The sequence below is a fragment of the Lepidothrix coronata genome, unplaced genomic scaffold, assembly GCF_001604755.1.
Source record: "Lepidothrix coronata isolate B3197 unplaced genomic scaffold, Lepidothrix_coronata-1.0 Scaffold122, whole genome shotgun sequence".
NCBI lineage: Eukaryota > Metazoa > Chordata > Aves > Passeriformes > Pipridae > Lepidothrix > Lepidothrix coronata.
This window is the reverse complement of record NW_016690302.1, coordinates 1000293-1017698: the sequence shown is the minus strand read 5'-3', so window position 1 is coordinate 1017698 and position 17406 is coordinate 1000293. Positions and strand designations below refer to the sequence as shown.

Below are 17406 nucleotides of genomic sequence, written 5' to 3'. Positions count from 1 at the left end.
AAAGCTTGTTCTCCCCATCCCTGGCATATCTCGAGCACAGTAACTTGTCGGGGCCTCTTACTCTGCTGCACCTCTGTGCTGTTTGCTGGGACACGGGCCACCTTTCTTCACTCTTGCTTGCCCAACCTGCCATGATCTCAGTGACTGCAGTTTCACTTTTCTGTGGAGGCCGCACAGCCCTGCCAACACCTCAACCTGCTGAGCCCAACTGCTCCTGCTCCTCAGGAGGAGTGGCTGAGGAGGTTGCCCCTGTGGCAACCTTCTCCATGTGGGGCAGGGCAGCAGTGAGGCTGCCAAAGCCAGTGCTATGCAACGAGGGCTGCCTGCCCAGTCCTGATCTCAGCAAACTTGCAACACTCAGACGCGCTCTAATCGTGTTGTTGGTGCAGTTGTTCCTGTCATCTGTCCTGCAGCTGCTTGGGCTCTGCTAACACAGCACTGGAAAACTTCTTCAGCAGCATAGGTGAGCTTTTTTCCCCCCCAGGGTTTAATCAGTGTTTAATGGGGTGGGAAGGGTGTTAGAGGCTGGTGAAGTGATTGCATCAGTGCTGGACGGGGTGTCACAGCCTTCCTGGGACCAGGTTCTGCCCTGGGCAGAAATACACAGTGCAAGTAGGCTGCTGTGTTTCTGATACCAAAAATTAACAGCAAGCAGGGAAAATCAAGTGTCCTGGTTGTTTGGGGGTAAAGTTTGAATGCTGTTAGAGGCATGTGAGTCTTCGTCCCTCTTCACACCGGTTAAGATGTGTTGTAGCATTGCTGATCCATCTTGGCTTTTAACTTGGGGATGCAGAAGGTCTGCACAATCAAGGGGTCTGTTCTCAGCCCCACCAAGGGAGGAAGGGGATATCACTTTATTTCTAAGGAAAGGTTTTTTGTGGGCAGTTGCTGACATACTAGTTGTGCACATATCTACCTTCTAGCAGGTTAGTCAGCAAACCAGGAGCAGTGTGGCTCCTTTGTCTTGTTGGCTTGCAGAATGACATTCAGCCCAAGAAAATGAACCAGGTTTACTTCATGCTTTTCTGGTAAAATCATGGGAACATGAGCAAAACTGCAGTGGTATTTTTGGTCTCATTTGTTAGTACTGTCTGGGATCCTTTAGTTCAGCTTCTAAAGATGTAAGCAAGTAAATCACCCTGGGTAGAATATCTTTTCTTTCCTTCTTCTGAGGTGTGTTCCAGGCTGGAAATCTTTAGGGTAGGGCTCTGATTCATTGTCTGTAGAGCACCCAGAGCCTGTTAGGTGTTTAAAGGTTTGGCCTTTTATCTATAGAAGTACACTTGATATTATGTGGAGGAAATGAAGCCACAGTAAACTGACTTGAATAAATAGACTTAAAGTAAGACTGGATCAGGAATCAAGGAGTTTAAGATCCTTCGAGTGTTCTTGTTATTGATGCTCCAGACAGGTGTCCTGTAGGTGTTGAGTTGCAGAGCAAAGAAGGACCCATGAGGAGCCTTGGGTTTTCTGAGCTGAAAACACCAACTCTGCTCTGTCATATACAAGATTTTCCTCGAAGACTTGTGTTCTCCCTGTCTAACAGCAGGGACTTGCATTGAGATGTCTGTCTCCTGCCTTGATCTGTTTTCAGCAAGCAGTTGTTTTGAAATCTGGCATATCTTTCTTGTATGGCAAACTGCCTGCTTGCTCTGAACAGTGAAATCGAGGGGAGGTCTAATTCTCACTGGAATAGCAGTGAATGCTTTTCTCTGAGACACTCTTATAATTTCATTCCAAAGCTTTTAAGCCCAGAAGGTTAACAATAGAACTGAAAAAAAGCATGGGGAGCAGAACTGAGCATCATGGGGACGAGCTTGTGTTTGTGAAGCAGAGCAGAGTTGCAGCAAGCCTGAGCTGTTGATAAGAGAGATAAAAGCACTTTCAGTGTTTAGATTTGTACTTAAACCTGTAGCAGTTCAAAGGTTTTGAAGCAGCCCATTCCCTAGCATATCTTCTCATTTATGGCTGGCTTTGTCTCACATCAAGCTGCCCAGGGCATTAATCCATTAATTTAAGAGGATAAGCTCTTCTGTATCTCTCCTGCTGCAGGAAAGTGCCTGTATTGTCTTGTGCGTGAAGAGGCTTTTCCTTTTAAAAAATGGGGGTGTAACTGTGCTTCCTGACTGCAGGGCAAGGTGCCACTCTGCACTTCTAGACCAGGATAGTGCCAGGAAGGCAGCAGAGCCAGCTGTGAGCCAGAGTTATTGCCTTGCCCTAATAAGGAGCCATGTTGTGCTTAAATCTTGGCATATGGTGCTCAGTGTCTGACCTGCTCTCACTCTAATCAACCCCTTTGTTCCAAACCTTTTCCTTTCTTCCTCCTTTCCCTTTATTCTGGCCATTGTCTTTCATCTGGTGTTAACAGTCTGCCTGGGAAAGAGTCGTAACTAATGGAAGTGATGAGTGGTGCTTGTGTGCAGAAAAGCTGCTTCCTCTGCAGAGCCAGGCAGGCAGTGAAGGGTGTCCTGTCCCCTGTGCTTCACAAGTCCCTGTTGTCTTTCACTGGGGTGATTCCCTTTCTGGTGCAGCAGCCTCGAGAGAAATATGATGAAGCTTATGTTGGCAAAAGGCAAAAAGTCATAATGAACGAGGCATTGTCTTGCTAATGAAGAGCACAATTGTGTTATCTTCTCTTGAGTATTTTGTGCTTCAAAGAGGTCTGCACCAGTGCTCCTGCAGTCTGGCAGTCTGCTTTGTTTTGGTTCTTGCTTCCTATGCTGTGTTCTCACATGTACTGCACAGGAAGTCTCTGCCTCTCCTCCTTCTGCCAATGTTTTGTTCCTTTATCCTAATCAAAATTCCAACAGCTGAATTTGCCTATGGACTTCCATGTGTACTTTAGCCAGTCCCTTGCTGACAGCCTTTGCCCTTATGCCACAGGCCTGGGGAATGCCAGGTGGTTCACCTGGTGCTTTCTGTGGAACACCACGTGTTCTGTGTGGAACACCACACGTTCAGCACCCTGATGGGTTTTATCCCAGCCTGAGCAAATCACTTACACTGGAACAATTGCTTTGGGTCAGCATTGATGTGCCTTTCCCAGGGAAGCTCAGCTAATGTCTGGTTTGGCTTGTTCTTGGCATCCCTTGCTTTGAGCTTTTGCTGTTCTTTAGGCTTCCAGAGAGCAAGGCAGCCTGTGCCCTCTAGGGCTGGAAGTGCCTGTGAGTCATGGAAACACATGGGCCTAAGCATGAGCTGTGGGGCACAGCAACTAAATCATGTGGCATCCCGGGACTGCCATCCCTCCGCTGATTCTGCTGTTTCTTGCTTATCTTCAGCTGCTGACCAGCTGGCTCACACAGTTCAGGATTTGTTTTGATGTTGGGGATGGTATTTATTTAAGTTGCAGGATGTCTTGGTTATCTTAGCAGCTGATAACATGATTGGACCCTGTTTAAATGGCATCTTCTCTCTGTCAGTGCCAAACATCTGAGGTTCCTGAACAGCTTGAAATAGCTGTGCTTCAGCCTGTGCATTGGAGTGTGACTTTTAAAGAACCTCAGGCCTTTTCCTCTCCCATCCTTGACAAAAAGGAGGGAAGGGAAGGGAAAGTCTTGTCTCTTGTTACTTAGGAATTATGAGATTTAGCTCACTGTTCCAATGGCATACCTTGGACTAGTGGTAAAAACCTGTAGGGAAGCTGCTGAATTGAACATACATGAGCCTTCCCTGTCACCTTCTAGCTGAAGCCTTGCTGCTGGTGTCCAGTAATCTTATTTTTAAACCAGATCTGATTCATGCTCTGTTTTCTATGCCAGATGAGGTTCTTGGTTGTGAGTAAGTGTTGTGACTGTAGCTGGCAGGAGTGCTGCATGATTGCCTCACTTCAGGAAATGTTAAAATAACACTTTTTTTTCTTAGAAAGCTCATTTGCTCCCCTCCCACTTCTAATTCTCCTAATAGCTGCCCCCAGTTTGGCAGCTGTCTTACAGAGGGTTGTTTGTGTTGCTGAGTGAGAGCAGAGACAGTTCAGTGGATGCAGTGCTGGAGGAGAGGTACACAAAGTGAGCTAGTATCTCTAGCCAAGCTGGCTTAAACGTTTTAGAGGTTTCTCTGAAATCTGGAAGGAAAACTGCTAAACTGTGAGAAGAATCTTGCTCCTCCCCCTGGGCTCTGCGACTGAAGCGGGGGATTTTTTCCCTCTTGGAGAAGAGAAGCTGCCCCAACCGAAGCTGCTCATTTGAGACAAACCATCCAGCAGGTTTATCTGCTCCCTGGCTACAGTAACTTGGTGGGGCCAAGAGTGCCAGTAGCTGCTGGAATGAGTGTCCCCCAGGGACGGACCCTGCAGGTTTTGTCTGCTGTGTTGGATTTGCAGTCAGGCCTCCAAGGTACTCAGCAAAGCTTCAGTGGGGTTGAAGAGAGTTATCTCCTCAAACCTGTATTAATGGCTGCTGTGTGCTCTGCCAGGCTATCCGTGGAACCCTTCCTTGCTGGTGGACAGGCAGGACAAGTTGTTGGGATAAACAGATGAATGCTGTGCTCTGTAAATGTGGCATACAAGGCTGTGCGTGCTAATGTTTAACTTGTCTCTTGTTTTTCTTTCCATCCGTTAGGCAATACTGAGTGGTGCACATCTCGACAAAGTCTCCTAGCAACCTTTCCTGCAGGGCTGAATGACAGCAGAAGCTGCCAGGTGAACCCATGAGCCTGTAAGGAGGCGAAACCGGGACACACCATGGGTCAGAAGGTCACAGGTGGGATAAAGACTGTGGATATGAGGGACCCTGTGTACAGGCCGTTGAAACAGGAGCTCCAAGGACTCGACTACAGCAAACCCACACGGCTGGACTTGCTGCTGGACATGCCTCCCGTGTCCTACGAGGTGCAGTTGTTGCACTCGTGGAACAACGACGATCGCTCGCTGAACGTGTTCGTGAAGGAGGACGACAAACTCATATTTCACCGGCATCCGGTGGCCCAGAGCACAGACGCCATCAGGGGCAAGGTGGGGTACACCCGGGGGCTGCACGTGTGGCAGATCACGTGGGCCATGCGGCAGCGGGGCACCCACGCCGTGGTCGGGGTGGCCACGGCAGACGCCCCCCTGCACTCGGTGGGGTACACGACCCTGGTGGGGAACAACCACGAGTCGTGGGGCTGGGACCTCGGCCGCAACAGACTCTACCACGACGGCAAGAACCAGCCCAGCAAAACCTACCCTGCCTTCCTGGAACCAGATGAGACTTTCATTGTGCCCGACTCCTTCCTGGTGGTCCTGGACATGGATGATGGGACACTGAGCTTCATTGTCGACGGGCAGTACATGGGGGTTGCGTTCCGAGGACTCAAAGGGAAGAAGCTCTACCCGGTGGTGAGCGCGGTGTGGGGACACTGTGAGATACGGATGTGCTACTTGAATGGACTCGACCGTGAGTATAACTCCTGTATTTGTTCTGGCTGCACAGATCTGCTGCTTACTGGGACAGCCTGGGGAGGGGTTTCATCCTTCAGCTCCTGTCAGCAGGAGCGTTGCTGCATACAGCTCTGAATCCTTAATGGCTCACACAAAAAGTTTGGCTGTACACACGTACCCAGGCACCGCAGGGTTTGGGTGGGAGAGTGTGGTGGGGGAAGGTGATGCCACTTGTCTGACTAGAGATGGCAAACCTTTCTATATTTCTACCAAAGTATCAGCAAATGTTCTTCTGACAGTTGCATTATTTGCAATGTAATCCTGGCGTCTCCTTACAGAAAATGGTCTGAGACAGTCCCCTTCCTGAAATGGGTAATGGAGGGACTTTTAAAATCCCTTGCAGGCAAGAATGGGAAAATCTGTCCCTAGCTAAGAAAATGGGAATGTCTCATCTTTCAAAAGAGTAGCTCAATTCTCTGCTGCTTTCAGAGCAGGGTGTGCTCATTTGTAGCAAGGGGCTGGATATTGTAATCAGCCCAACTTGCATGCCAGGCCTTTTACTAACAGGCACATCAATCTCTAGCTAAGCTTAGTAATAAATTTGGCTGTCCAAATGTGCTAAAGTCTGTTATCTCTCATAGTCAGAAGTTCCCATGGGGCCAGACTGTGACTCAGTCCTCTGGGTAGGGTGGAGGAGAGAGGTGAAGGAAGTGGATTAAAATCTGGATTTATGTTTTTAGTGAAATAAATTTGGCAGAATTGATATGAAGAATAGTTTTCCCCCTGCATTCCAGAACAGTGTCTGCACAAGGGCTGTAGCATATTTGTGCTTAAGAGGTGTCCTAATGCTGGGCCAGCAGTGGCAAACCCTGGCACTCCTGGCATGAGGTACAACAGAGCTGCCACCAGGCACCAGAAAAACAGAGCTGTCGGAATAACCAGGAAAGCCCTGCAAAGGGATAGCAGCAAAATCCACAAGTGCTTTGAGAAATACATTTCATCTCAGCAAGACCAAATAGAGAGCTCTTGGCAGAGCATTTTGTTACCCAAAGAAAGAAGCCCAGACCCTTCTGCTCCGACAGTTTACAGAATGGCAGCAGCCCCAGGAACCAGGTTTTGCTGTAGGGTCAAAGGCAAAACCTGCAGCTCCTCTCAAAGCCAGCAAGTCTGTGGAATTGTTGGAGCAGAGCTGCACTTAGCAAGGAAATGGCCACCTCCAGGATTGGATTTGGTTGTAATGTGCTCTCGGCATAGGAGTGAATTGTGGGCACAGGGCCAGGAATGACGGGATGCTATTTTGGCACAGATAGAAAGAAGGTGTCTGGCTCTAACCACTTCAGAGCATTCAATAGCAACACTGTCCAGTGATTGTAGTGCCTGTGAATGGAAGGAGGTCGGATATGTGTGCGCTTTCTCTTTTGGTCTCCTGTCAGACTGGGTTATCAGCGCAAACTAGACGGGGATAAAGTTCTTGTTCTTAATCTTTGTGGAAGATCCTCTCCTTTTAAGGCCGTTAAACTACAATGTATTTGTTATGTTAATGTCTATAGGCTTTGAAGGTCAGGCCCCTTGTCCCTTGGGATGCTGGCTAGACAATGCCTCTGTCCCAGCTATCTCCACACAGAGCGGGCGGAATTGGGACAGGCTTTGAATGCAGTGTGTTTGTACCCCAGTGGTTTAAGAATAAGCTACATTGGGAAGTGCCAAAGGAGTGCTGCCAGGAATAGGCCTCCCTGGCAGTGTCACAGCCAGAGCAGAGAGGTGCAGTCTGGCTGCAGGGACCTGTCCCTGTGGAAGAGGCAGCATGGATCCTGAACTGGGTCACGAGCAGACAGGAGCAGGGCTTGCAGCCAGGCCTTCCCTGTGACACAGAACACGTGTGCTGAATGTGGGGCTTGGGAAGCAACAGCACTGCCCTGACACATCCGTGTGCTCCCCACCCAGCTGCCAGTGCAGGAGAGGTGTGCATATAGAGGCATGATTCCTCAGGAATAACTAACATGGAACTGCTTGGAAAAAAACCCACATTTCACTGCAGCTTCCTCTGGAAGGAGGTAATAGCTTGTGATCCACAGCAGGGAAGGAAAAGAGGGGAAACAGAGCATTGGTTCAGCTCTGACTGTGAACATGAGGAGGAGACAGACCAATTCAAGCCTGTGTTTCCTGACTTTGTTACCAAGTCTCTCCACAGCTAACACTCTCCTTCTCACAGACTTTTTGCCAAAAGTCGGATAAAAGTTACTTTCCCCCCTTCTCATTGGAAGTGTTTTCTGCTTGGAACAGTGTGACTGTTAATTTTTTCCAAAGTAGAATCAGGAGTGACCTGATCAGAGGCTACTGGCAACACCTTTCTGTTTGAGATTTTCAGTGTTACCTTTGAACCTGGAAGGAAGGTACTTGTAACCACCTTATTGATGGAATGAATTCTGGTTAAAAAAATGCAGTAACATGATCGTGCTCAGGGAAAGTAAGCTTTCTCTGTCTCTCATCTGTTTCAAAAGCTGTATGAACAGTGAGATTAATTTTGCATGTAGTAGTAGAAGCTGGAGCTGTTGGTATCTGTCAAAGCTCCTGAAAACTGCAGCTTCTTAGCCAAGCTCATTCCATGTCTGTGAGTGCTTTTAGGTCTGTGTTCAGCCCAAGAGGTCTGTAAAGGAAGCTTTCTAATGGTGCAGGCAGAGCCCCCAGGCTGTTAGAAGGACATGCAGTTCTCTGCTTTGGGATGTCTTTTGTATTTTCTCTTGGGGGGAGGAGAAACCCCTTAGGCTTGAGCAGCATTGTGTAAAGGTGAGCTTTGACAGACTCAGCAGCAGGAGCTGTGAGTAACTAATGTGTATCTTCCCCTCTGTGCAGCTGTGATGTGTTTGTTAACTCTGGCTTTGACCTTAGTCCCCTCTAAGTTGTGAATGAGTCCTCAACAGCAAAGGGCCCCATATGCCATTCCTGAAAAACTAGTATTATCTTGTTCGGTGTTTTAAGTACAGGATGCAAAAAAAGATAGCCAAAGGCTTTTATCCTTCCCAGGTTTGTGACAGAGGAGGGAATCCTCCAGTGGAAAATGTCACCACAATACAAGTGGTGACATGAAGCTCTGACAGATGGCTTTGTTTTTCATGGGAACTATGTAATATAAATGCAGGGGGTTGACAGCTGTTATCCTATATATGAGACAAATCGTGGCACTTTCTGGGTGCCCAGACCACGTGATGCTCTCAGACTGCTGCAGTCTTTTCCTTCAGCGACTCTTACAAAAGTTTTTGGATACTGCAGTAAGAGGCACAAGCTGGAAGATGTGTTCTGTCTTGAATGGTATTGCAGAGGGGTAACTTCCATTTGAGGATTCTGGTATTTTTTTGTTCACACGTGTATGGCTTAAAATAACGTACACAGACATCATGCTCTGCTGTTGTATTTGAGTTGAAGATGCTGATATGTGAATGCTGAAGGGTTTAGGTCTTGCAGACATGCCAGGCGTTCACCCTTCTTGCTCAGTCTCTTCTGGGGGATTTTTAGAACTAGCAAAATGAACGTGTGTCTTGTGTGTTGAGGTGTTAATGTCTCGGCTTCTCTTTCGCCAGCTGAACCACTGCCTTTGATGGACTTGTGTCGGCGAGCTGTGAGGCTGGCTCTGGGCAAGGAGAGACTGACTGAGATCCCCACACTGCCCCTGCCAGCCTCCCTCAAGAGTTACCTGCTCTACCAATGACCTTCGTGTCCGAGGACAGAGAGCTGGAACCAAGGCAACACTCGGAGCTGACCCACTGAGCAACGGGCTCTCCACCCTCGTGTCATCGCTACTGTTGGGACTCCTTGGCCAAAGTATTCCTGCCACTGCTTAAGCCTCCATGTGCCCTTATTGGCAAGCTCCCAAGTAATCCTTGTTTCACAACTGAGTGTTTTGTTCTCTGGAAGTCACTTCCCCAGCACACTTACAAGAAGGGACACTCACAGAAGCTCTGTGCTTCCCTGCTTCTCCTGAGAAAAGCTGTGCTTTGTCCTTTGGGCACGAGGGCTTGGGAGTGAATGATTTGTCTGTACCAGCTAAAGGGAAGAACATAATTTGGGGAAAGGGAAGGCATTAGGAAAGGTTAAGACTGGGTCCTAAGAATGGAAAGGCACAAGATGTCCAGCAGAGTTGGAAAGAGTCTGGAATACCAAGAGGAATTAATTGCTGAGTTTCTAAAAAAAAAAAAAAAAAAAAAAAAAAAATTAAAAAAAAGTACAACCCCAAGCCCTGAAACACCAAAACTAAAACCCTTCCACCAGGACACTTGTTAATTTGGAGAAGGAGGTTGTGTTGCTGATGTCTGTATCTCTGCTGGAACTTCTCACCATGTTCTAGTGCTGTTTCACAGATCACAAATCCCATGTTCTTGTTTGCCACCGTTGCTTTCTCCTGCTCCATTCTCTGCTCTGCCTCTTCTTAGAGGGTTTGACTCAGTTGATTGAGCAGTCAGGTGTCTTCACCTGCCTTCTTCCTGACTTAAAACTGCAGGTTTTAGTCTGGGATCAGGGGGTCCTTGCTGATGTGGGGACAGGGAAGGGACAAACTTCTGCAACAGGGTGCAGAAGATGGAGACCAGCTTTATGAGCTGAGAGCTGTTACTCAGCTACAGGCCCTGTCACCTTGGGTCTGTTTTCTAACCTGTTCCATGGTGAGGCTTTAGAGGAACATACTGATGTGTTTCTCTAATGGCTCTGCCAGGGAATTTTCTTCTTGGACAAGCTGCTTATATTCATCCAAACCAGGCTTCTTTCTGTCACAGACCATTGGCATAATCTCCACTTAACTATGCAGCAGGAATAGTTCTCCCTGTTTCTTGCTTGGGGGTGGGAAGTTGTCCCAGAGAAGGTGGTACCGGTGTGGGCTGCAGAAGTACCGTCAGCAGATGAGAAATCCAGGAGGTGATTGCTGCAGAATGTCACTTGTGAGACCTTGACAGAGGCCGGTGGGGTGATCTTCAGGCACAGCAAGAAGAAACTAAACCTCTCCAGAGCTGGGGGGCAGGAGAGAACTGCAATAAACAGGACAAGCAATTCAGGCAAAATCAGCACATCCCAAATAGATTCTCACCTCAGTAGCCGAGTAAAGAGGATGACACTCCTTTACTAGCAGGAGCTGCTCTCTTGACCTCTCCACAGGTTACTATGCTGCCTTTCTGGGGTTATTTTGCACATTTCTTTGTCTTGAAAAATGTTTGTGTGGTTGGTTTTTTTGCTCTTGAGTTATTCCTTCAGTTCTGTGTAGGTACAAATGAGTTTAGTTGTTGAAAATGTTAATATATATATTTGTGGTGTATGTATAAGAACATGTTTTAAACAGCTGCTGTAGGGTACCTTTTTTAAAATAAACTACTTGCATAGTATATTTTTTAAAGCACAGAATTGGTGCCAAGACTGGGTGGGGTGTGATGTGCCCCTTTTTTATTCTAATATTATATGATTTTGTTTTTTCGACGTAGGGGTTTGTACTAGTTTCTGTTGCAGGGTGGGACACAAGAAAACTCAATGTGTGTGGAGCCCTACTTGGTTGCCTTCAACTTGAACCAGTGTCTTCCAGAACTCCAGGGAAGTAGCTGTGTTCTCCCTACTTCTAATGCTCTTTGTGCTCCCACGTTTCCCTCTCTTCTCACTTCACCAGGACATTACTTGTACAGTTTTAAATTCTGACTATTTTATGACTGTAGATAATACTCAGTAACCTAATAAACTTTATTAAATATTGCTTGGTGATGGTTTTTATTCGCATGAAACGATCAGATTTCTTGATGCTTGGTTTCTACATGAACAGTCAGCTTATTCCCAGGAATCCTGCCCAGGCAGGCAAAGCAAGGGCTGTTGTGGCCTTATCTCTGCTTGGAAGAATAACAATTTAAAGCTGGCATCTAAAAGGTGTGTACAGATGGAGGGCAAGGTGCATTGGTACAGGATGGTAAGGTGTGGTAGCCTGAGATTTTTGGGCAGTTGCCACTATTGCCTAAAAGATGGAGTTTATTAAAGTCTGTGATGAGACAGCAGCCTTGATTTCCTGATTTAACTTGGTTTACAGCTGATTTATTACACCATGCTCCTTTTTGTATTCAATATAAAATAGATTCAATAGAGTTTCCCTCCTACACTACAGCAAATGACTTTTCTTCTTTCAGAAAAGAAGTTTATAAGTAAATCCCTGACTTCTTATTTTATGTTGATACCTGACATTTTTCTTAGGGAGGTGGTGGATAGAAGACAACAAAATAAAATGGTGAGGGCTAGAGGGATCCCTGGCCAGAAGAACAGCACAGTTAATTACAGAAGGTGCTGTGGAAGGTTAAGCTGAGTGTTGGGAGTCATTCCTGTGTGCTTGAAAAATGGCTGATGGATTTCAGTGTGTTCTGGGAAACTTCCTCAGGTCATGAACTTGATTTAGCTCGTGTTACTTGGTATTGGTTTTCAGTCACTCCCTACCCCCTGCTATAAGTTGCTCTGTTTTCATGTATTTTTGGGATCTGTTTGCATAAGAGACTTCACTCCTGGGCCGTGAGGAGAGATGGATTATTTTGTTTGTGGAATACAACCTGTTTGCTTCCTGGTTGTGCCTTCAGTCTCTTCCACCTCCAGCCTGTGCAATGCAGAGATGCTCTCAAATTGTGTCAGCAGGGAGGTTAAGCTGCCCCAAAGTGACTGCAAGTGTGATGACATGGTAGTTTTCTCAATGATGATGAAAAGTCTCTCCTGTTCACACACTTTTTTGTCTTCCCTGCAGCTACCAACTTCTGTGTGGAAACCAAACCATTTAATCAGTTCACACACACACTGCAACTTGTGAGGTTCAACTGAAGCTTATGAACTGCTGAATAATGGTGCTGTAGGGGGAGAGCTTAAAAAAAGGCAGGTAGTTTCTTTCCTCTTGTCTCCAGCCAAGGGCAAGATTTTTTTTAATTTTGGATGTTTTGCATGTGGGACAACCACGTGATTAAGGCAACTGTTTGTAGATCCAAAGCCTAAATATCCATTGTATTCAATAATCACCACTTCTGGTTGCTGCAGGTAGTGGAGGACTTCAATGAAACACTTATTTTCTGCCTGTTTCTGACCAAGGCTGGCTTCCCCTTTACCTTGCAGTGGAAGGCTGCCTGTGTGTCACTGGGAATGTGGCTGGAGGGGTTCTGGGACAGCAACAGGCTGGGAGGGTGCAGAAGGTGGGGCGGGTGCAGAAAACTGAGAAATTAGTTCATGCTCAGCTCCAGACACCCAAACAGGCTTGTGTTCCAGCTGCATGGAATATTTGAAACAAATGACCTGCTCAGGGCTGGGAGTCTGCAGTGTTTATGTACAGTGCCATGGCAACAGTGGAGGAAGTCATGGGATGGGGATTGGACCTGATGGAATCAACAAATGATATCACAGATTAGCAAGTCCTAATAAATCAGTGGCTCTCTGCTCCCCTGCTATTAGTGCCTGTATCCAAGCACTGGCACTGTGGCAGGAAGATCTCTGCCTTTTTGAGTAGCAGTAAAAACTGCAAGCCCTGCTTGTATCAGGACTGCCTTGAAAACCAGCCCTGTTCCACTGGCCAGCATCTCGTCCTCCTGCTGCTGCTGAGTCATCACGTTTACGCACATGGAACCATTCCTACATTTTATAGGAGGCTTCTGGCCTTGCCTGTGCTACAGCAGTGCTGTGACGATTCTGCAGAGAACCCTGGTGTTCTAGACAAGCAGGGGAGTAGCTTTTGTTTCTTCCTGAAAGTCGAGGCGTTGGTGACAGTAATTTGAGTGTGGAAAAGTGTGCAAGAGGGGAAGTGTTCAGTGGAGGAGTCGATAAGGAAGCAGGTCATGCTGCTTCAGCAGTGCTGTCGTCGTTCCTTTCACAAAAGGAAGCCTGCACTGGGTGCAGGTTACACTCCTGCACACATTTGTGCCAGCCAATATTCCTATTGTGGATCTTCATCAAAGCTATGACAATGTCAGGACAGAAAAACTCGGGGGAGGGCAGGAAGACGGTTGCCAATTCTCTCCTTTATCTGCAGAACCGAGAAATTATTTCTGAGCTCAGCCAAGTTCCCTGCTGGAGCCCAGCTGCCAGTCTGTACCTGTCAAGTCCTTTGCCAGAACCAAGGCAGTTTTCCCTGTGCCTGAGATGTGTGAACTCAAAAGGATGTGCGTCACGCTTTTAAGAACTTATCTTGGCAGTCACACCTTTTCTCCTGCATAAGGTAAGACAATTATGAAAAACATTTCCTAGCACACTGCCCCTCTTCTCTCCACGTGCTTCCTATGCAGAGCTAATGCTGTTGATCTTATGCCAAAGACTAAGTTGTGTTTGACTGGAGAAGGAAATACATAGTGATTTATTTAGTATAAGTTTATTAAAATTAAAAACCTAACCCAAAGCACAGCCTTTCTTGGCTTACAAAACAGTGCTGAGGGGGAACAAAACTCATTCAGTGCTTGCACAAAACACACTGGAGCACTGATCCTGCCTTTGCACATGTTTTGATTCGAAACTATTGCAGGCTTGTCTGCCCTTCAGACAGAAAACTATTTGAAGCAGCTGCCAGATGTTTTGTCTGCCCTGTGTGTTACAGTTTGCTTACTGCTGAGCAATGCTCTTCCCATCGGGTGCTCGAGCCGCCCTTGGGAATTTTGTTCCTGTGGCACCTCCGTGCTGGTTTCCCACCCCTTTGCCCTGGTCACGTTCACACAGGGCAGATACAAGTCTGAGTGTTTTACTGCAAGGCTCAGTCTCTGCTGTGCAATCTGCTGGCCTCGCCTGGGACCTTTGCTGGGACCAGCACAGACCAGCCACATTCCTCTGCTCACATGTTGCCACAGTGTGTAAAAGTTAAGGTGATTTACAGTCTCTTATAAAAGCACTCGGGGCCTGAATTTAGGCCTTGCTGAACAGCCTTACCCTGAACGCCCACAGTTCAGGGCCTGGGCAGCCTCGCTGACTGGCTGTGACTTAGAGCTGAGTTATAAATCTTTTTCCCCCCTATAAGATGGGTGATAAATTCTGAAATACAGTGAAGTGGAGCAAAGACCTTTGTGTTTTTCCAGAACTGTGACAAATTCAACTCAGTCAGAAGACGTACCTGCTCAACAGAGATACCTTGAGAATTCCTGTGTGTTTGCCCAACCGCTTCACGTTGTTTGTGTAAAATACATGTTATTTGTTTAAAATACAAATTTTCTGTGTAAAATTTCTCAGCTGGGAGCAGTCCCCTGTGCCATCATGTTTAGAAGCTTTCTGTGCTTCTGCACCACTGGTAGTCCTGCAAAACCACATCTATACATCTTAGGGCAGAGTCCTCGTTAAAAGGGGTTTAACCTGCAGTTTTTCACTTTGCTCAGACTTCTGTCTTTTAGTAATCAGAGGGCTTGTGCCCACGCTTTTTGGGCACACATAGCATTTGCCTCTAACTGTTCTGCAGTCAACAGCTTGTGGCCCAGGGTCTGCAATGGTGTTGGGTGGGACAAAGGCCAAGAAATAGGTGCTACTTCTGGATACCCTTCTCCATGGCACCTTGTTTGTCCTGAGGAGCCCCATAAATGACTCTTCTTACCAGAGTCTTGTCATTGTTCCCTCTCACAACCTCTTGTTAAGCCATTAACTATTATTTAGGAGCGCCTAACAAAATTTTACTGTCTAAAACCTGCATAAGCAAACAGGCTCTCCAGCTGATTATTATAAAGGGTACATGGGCAGGCAAGAAACACCTGCCTAAGCTGGAGTCTCATAGGACACAGGTGTTGATATTTTTTTTTCCTTTTATTAAAACATACTGAGGGTTCCCCAGAATGGAAATGGGTCTGAGCTCTTTGTTCTCTCACTTCTCCCAAAACAGGACCTTTGGGAGTGCAGAACGTTCTCGTAGGCTGCAGGTAAAATGCCATCCACTGAACCAGTAACCTAATTTCCTGCAACAGGCTGGATGTTTTCTTTGGAAGAGGACCACCTAATATTGATAAGGTCTGTTCCCACTTAATCTGAGGTCCAACAGAGAGACTTGAGAAGTAACAGCTGTTACTCCTAAATATGATCTGTATTTTTCAAACTGTCTAGACACCTGGGTGGGTTGCACACATTACCAGCAAAGCTAGTTAATCATGTCAAACGTTTTCTTTCTCTAAAGGTTTGGTTTGTGTAATGAGCTATATGGAAACCCAGGGGAAGACAGTGAATCAAGCAGACAAGTGAGGAAATTTGATCACTGACACTTGGACATTTTTCATTCTGACCTGGTATGGACAATGCACGGATTTAAGGATTTCAGAAGTTATTGGCTGTGGTGGTTGATAACACCACTGACACAGTAAACCCTTAAAACAGTGGGCTGGGTGGATGTTCCCCATGTGCTCTCTGTGAAGTGCTGTTAAATGAAAACTGCCTGAAACTCTGCTGCACAATAGGAAGCTACAGCAATGAAAATTACATTTACAGAATGCCAGAAATTTAAGTTTACAATTGATTTGTAAAGGAAAGCCTAGAAGAAGGAGCACTCAGAGTCCTTATGATGCATCCTACTTGGACAAATACAAATGTTTTCAGTTAATGTTCTCACAGATGCCAGCTACCTATTCCAAAGTACGATGCTGTGTGATAAGATCCTTTTTATTAGGGAAGGAAAGAAGGTGATTCTTCATATGCAGTCTGACATTTTTATTTGCATTTTAAAAAATAGTCAGAAAAATGCAAATAAACCTGAAGTTTAAAGGGGTGGGAGACATTTCTGGACAGGAACCCACCCTGAGAAGCTGCATCCTGGAGTTCAGACACCCTTGAGGTGGACGTGCAGATCCACAGGCACGTGGATCCTGGAGGATACCTGACATTTACAGCAAAGACTTGTGGCACACATGCTTTGGAGCTGTGTTTTCTTGTGTTTGTGTTTGCTAACTACGTTTTGAACTTCATAATCAAGATGAACCCTGGCCTTCAATAGAATAAACCTGTTTTCCTCTTTCAGGTTGCCTGGCACTGGCACTACTCACAAGAACTTTTCAGTAAGCACAAGGCGTGTGTCCTTCTCTACAAACAGCAAATGCAAATAAAATAATATTATGGTCAAACAGGTGGAATGTTTGCAACCTAAACAAGCATAAGAATCCCAAGACAAGCTATGATGCCTTTCCCAGTAAGTTTAACGTGGAGTTTAGAAGAATTGAGCACCAGCATTAAATACCCTCTCCCCAGATGGGTGTTAAATAGTGTTTTCAGGAAGGTATGAACACTGAAAGAGCAGATCCAGCTTTGGAAGAAGCCAGGGTGCAAAAAGATTGTTGGTCAGGAAAAGCCTTCGACACGTGAATCTTTTACCAGATGCATTTGGCAAAGGTTCAGAATCATAATTGGGAAGACAAAGAGGGGGAAGAGATTCAGCCTGGGGGCTGGTTGAGCGTTCTGATCGTGGACTGAGCTCTTTGGCTGTTTGATAAAGCTCTGCAGGTACAAGTTGGCAACTGAGGCTGAACCTGCAATCTGGTTGCCTCTCCAAAATGACAGGCTGGGTCCCTGAGCAACACTTAGGGTGATTTTCTTTGGTTGTTTTCCCAGTGGTCAGCAGCTCCAAATGGTGCTGGAAATAGTGTGAGAGAAGCAGCTTGCTGCAGACTGCGCTCAGTTCCGAAATTCTCTCAGATGCCTTTCTTGCCAAATTCTCTTGGAAAGAGATTGTGTAATCAAACGGGGTTGCATGTAAAAACACACTTGTGTACGTCCAGGCGTGCAGGGTATTGCCAAAGTGGACAGACTGTCCTGCCTGTGCCTGCCAGAAAAGTTGTGTTTTGTCCAGCGGAAAGGAAAACATCCTTTTCTCTTTGCGCTTTGGAATTTGTCTTTTCAGACTCTGATCTCATCAGCAGAGGCTTCATACTATGACAAGTTTGGCCATCTTGGGTCAGGACCACAGTCCAGTAAATTGAGGCTTGCACCAGTAGCCAAAACTCAGCTGTTCTCCACAGAAAGTGGCCTTCTTGGTAACACGGCAGATGCTTCAAAGATTGCAGAGAACATCCAGGAAATAAAGGAAGCTGATCACTGACTTGTAATATACAGTCTTTTGT

The 17406-nt window shown here is 46.5% G+C and overlaps 1 protein-coding gene and 1 long non-coding RNA gene across 3 annotated transcripts; both read left to right on the top strand.

Moving 5' to 3' along the window:
* The first annotated feature begins 4371 nt into the window (after positions 1–4371).
* Positions 4372–11087, top strand: SPSB1 (splA/ryanodine receptor domain and SOCS box containing 1). The gene is made up of 2 exons (XM_017825777.1): positions 4372–5375; positions 8938–11087. Exons 1-2 carry the CDS (start codon positions 4682–4684, stop codon positions 9063–9065), a joined length of 822 nt encoding a protein of 273 aa, XP_017681266.1. The 5' UTR covers positions 4372–4681; the 3' UTR covers positions 9066–11087.
* Positions 11088–13048: 1961 nt separating this feature from the next.
* On the top strand, positions 13049–17153 carry LOC108502609. 2 transcript variants are annotated; one of them, XR_001876529.1, is made up of 3 exons: positions 13049–13556; positions 15189–15313; positions 16311–17153. It is a non-coding gene; the product is annotated as an uncharacterized LOC108502609 (long non-coding RNA). The 2 variants fall into 2 exon arrangements; XR_001876530.1 differs by lacking the exon at positions 16311–17153 and adding an exon at positions 15477–15557.
* The last annotated feature ends 253 nt before the right edge of the window (positions 17154–17406 follow it).

Bases quoted from the DNA above. Each gene is read 5' to 3' on its own strand.
- SPSB1 (XM_017825777.1), top strand. From the start codon at position 4,682: ATGGGTCAGAAGGTCACAGGTGGGATAAAGACTGTGGATATGAGGGAC. The intron at 5,376-8,937 runs GTGAGTATAACT...CTCTTTCGCCAG, and splicing joins CTACTTGAATGGACTCGACC to CTGAACCACTGCCTTTGATG.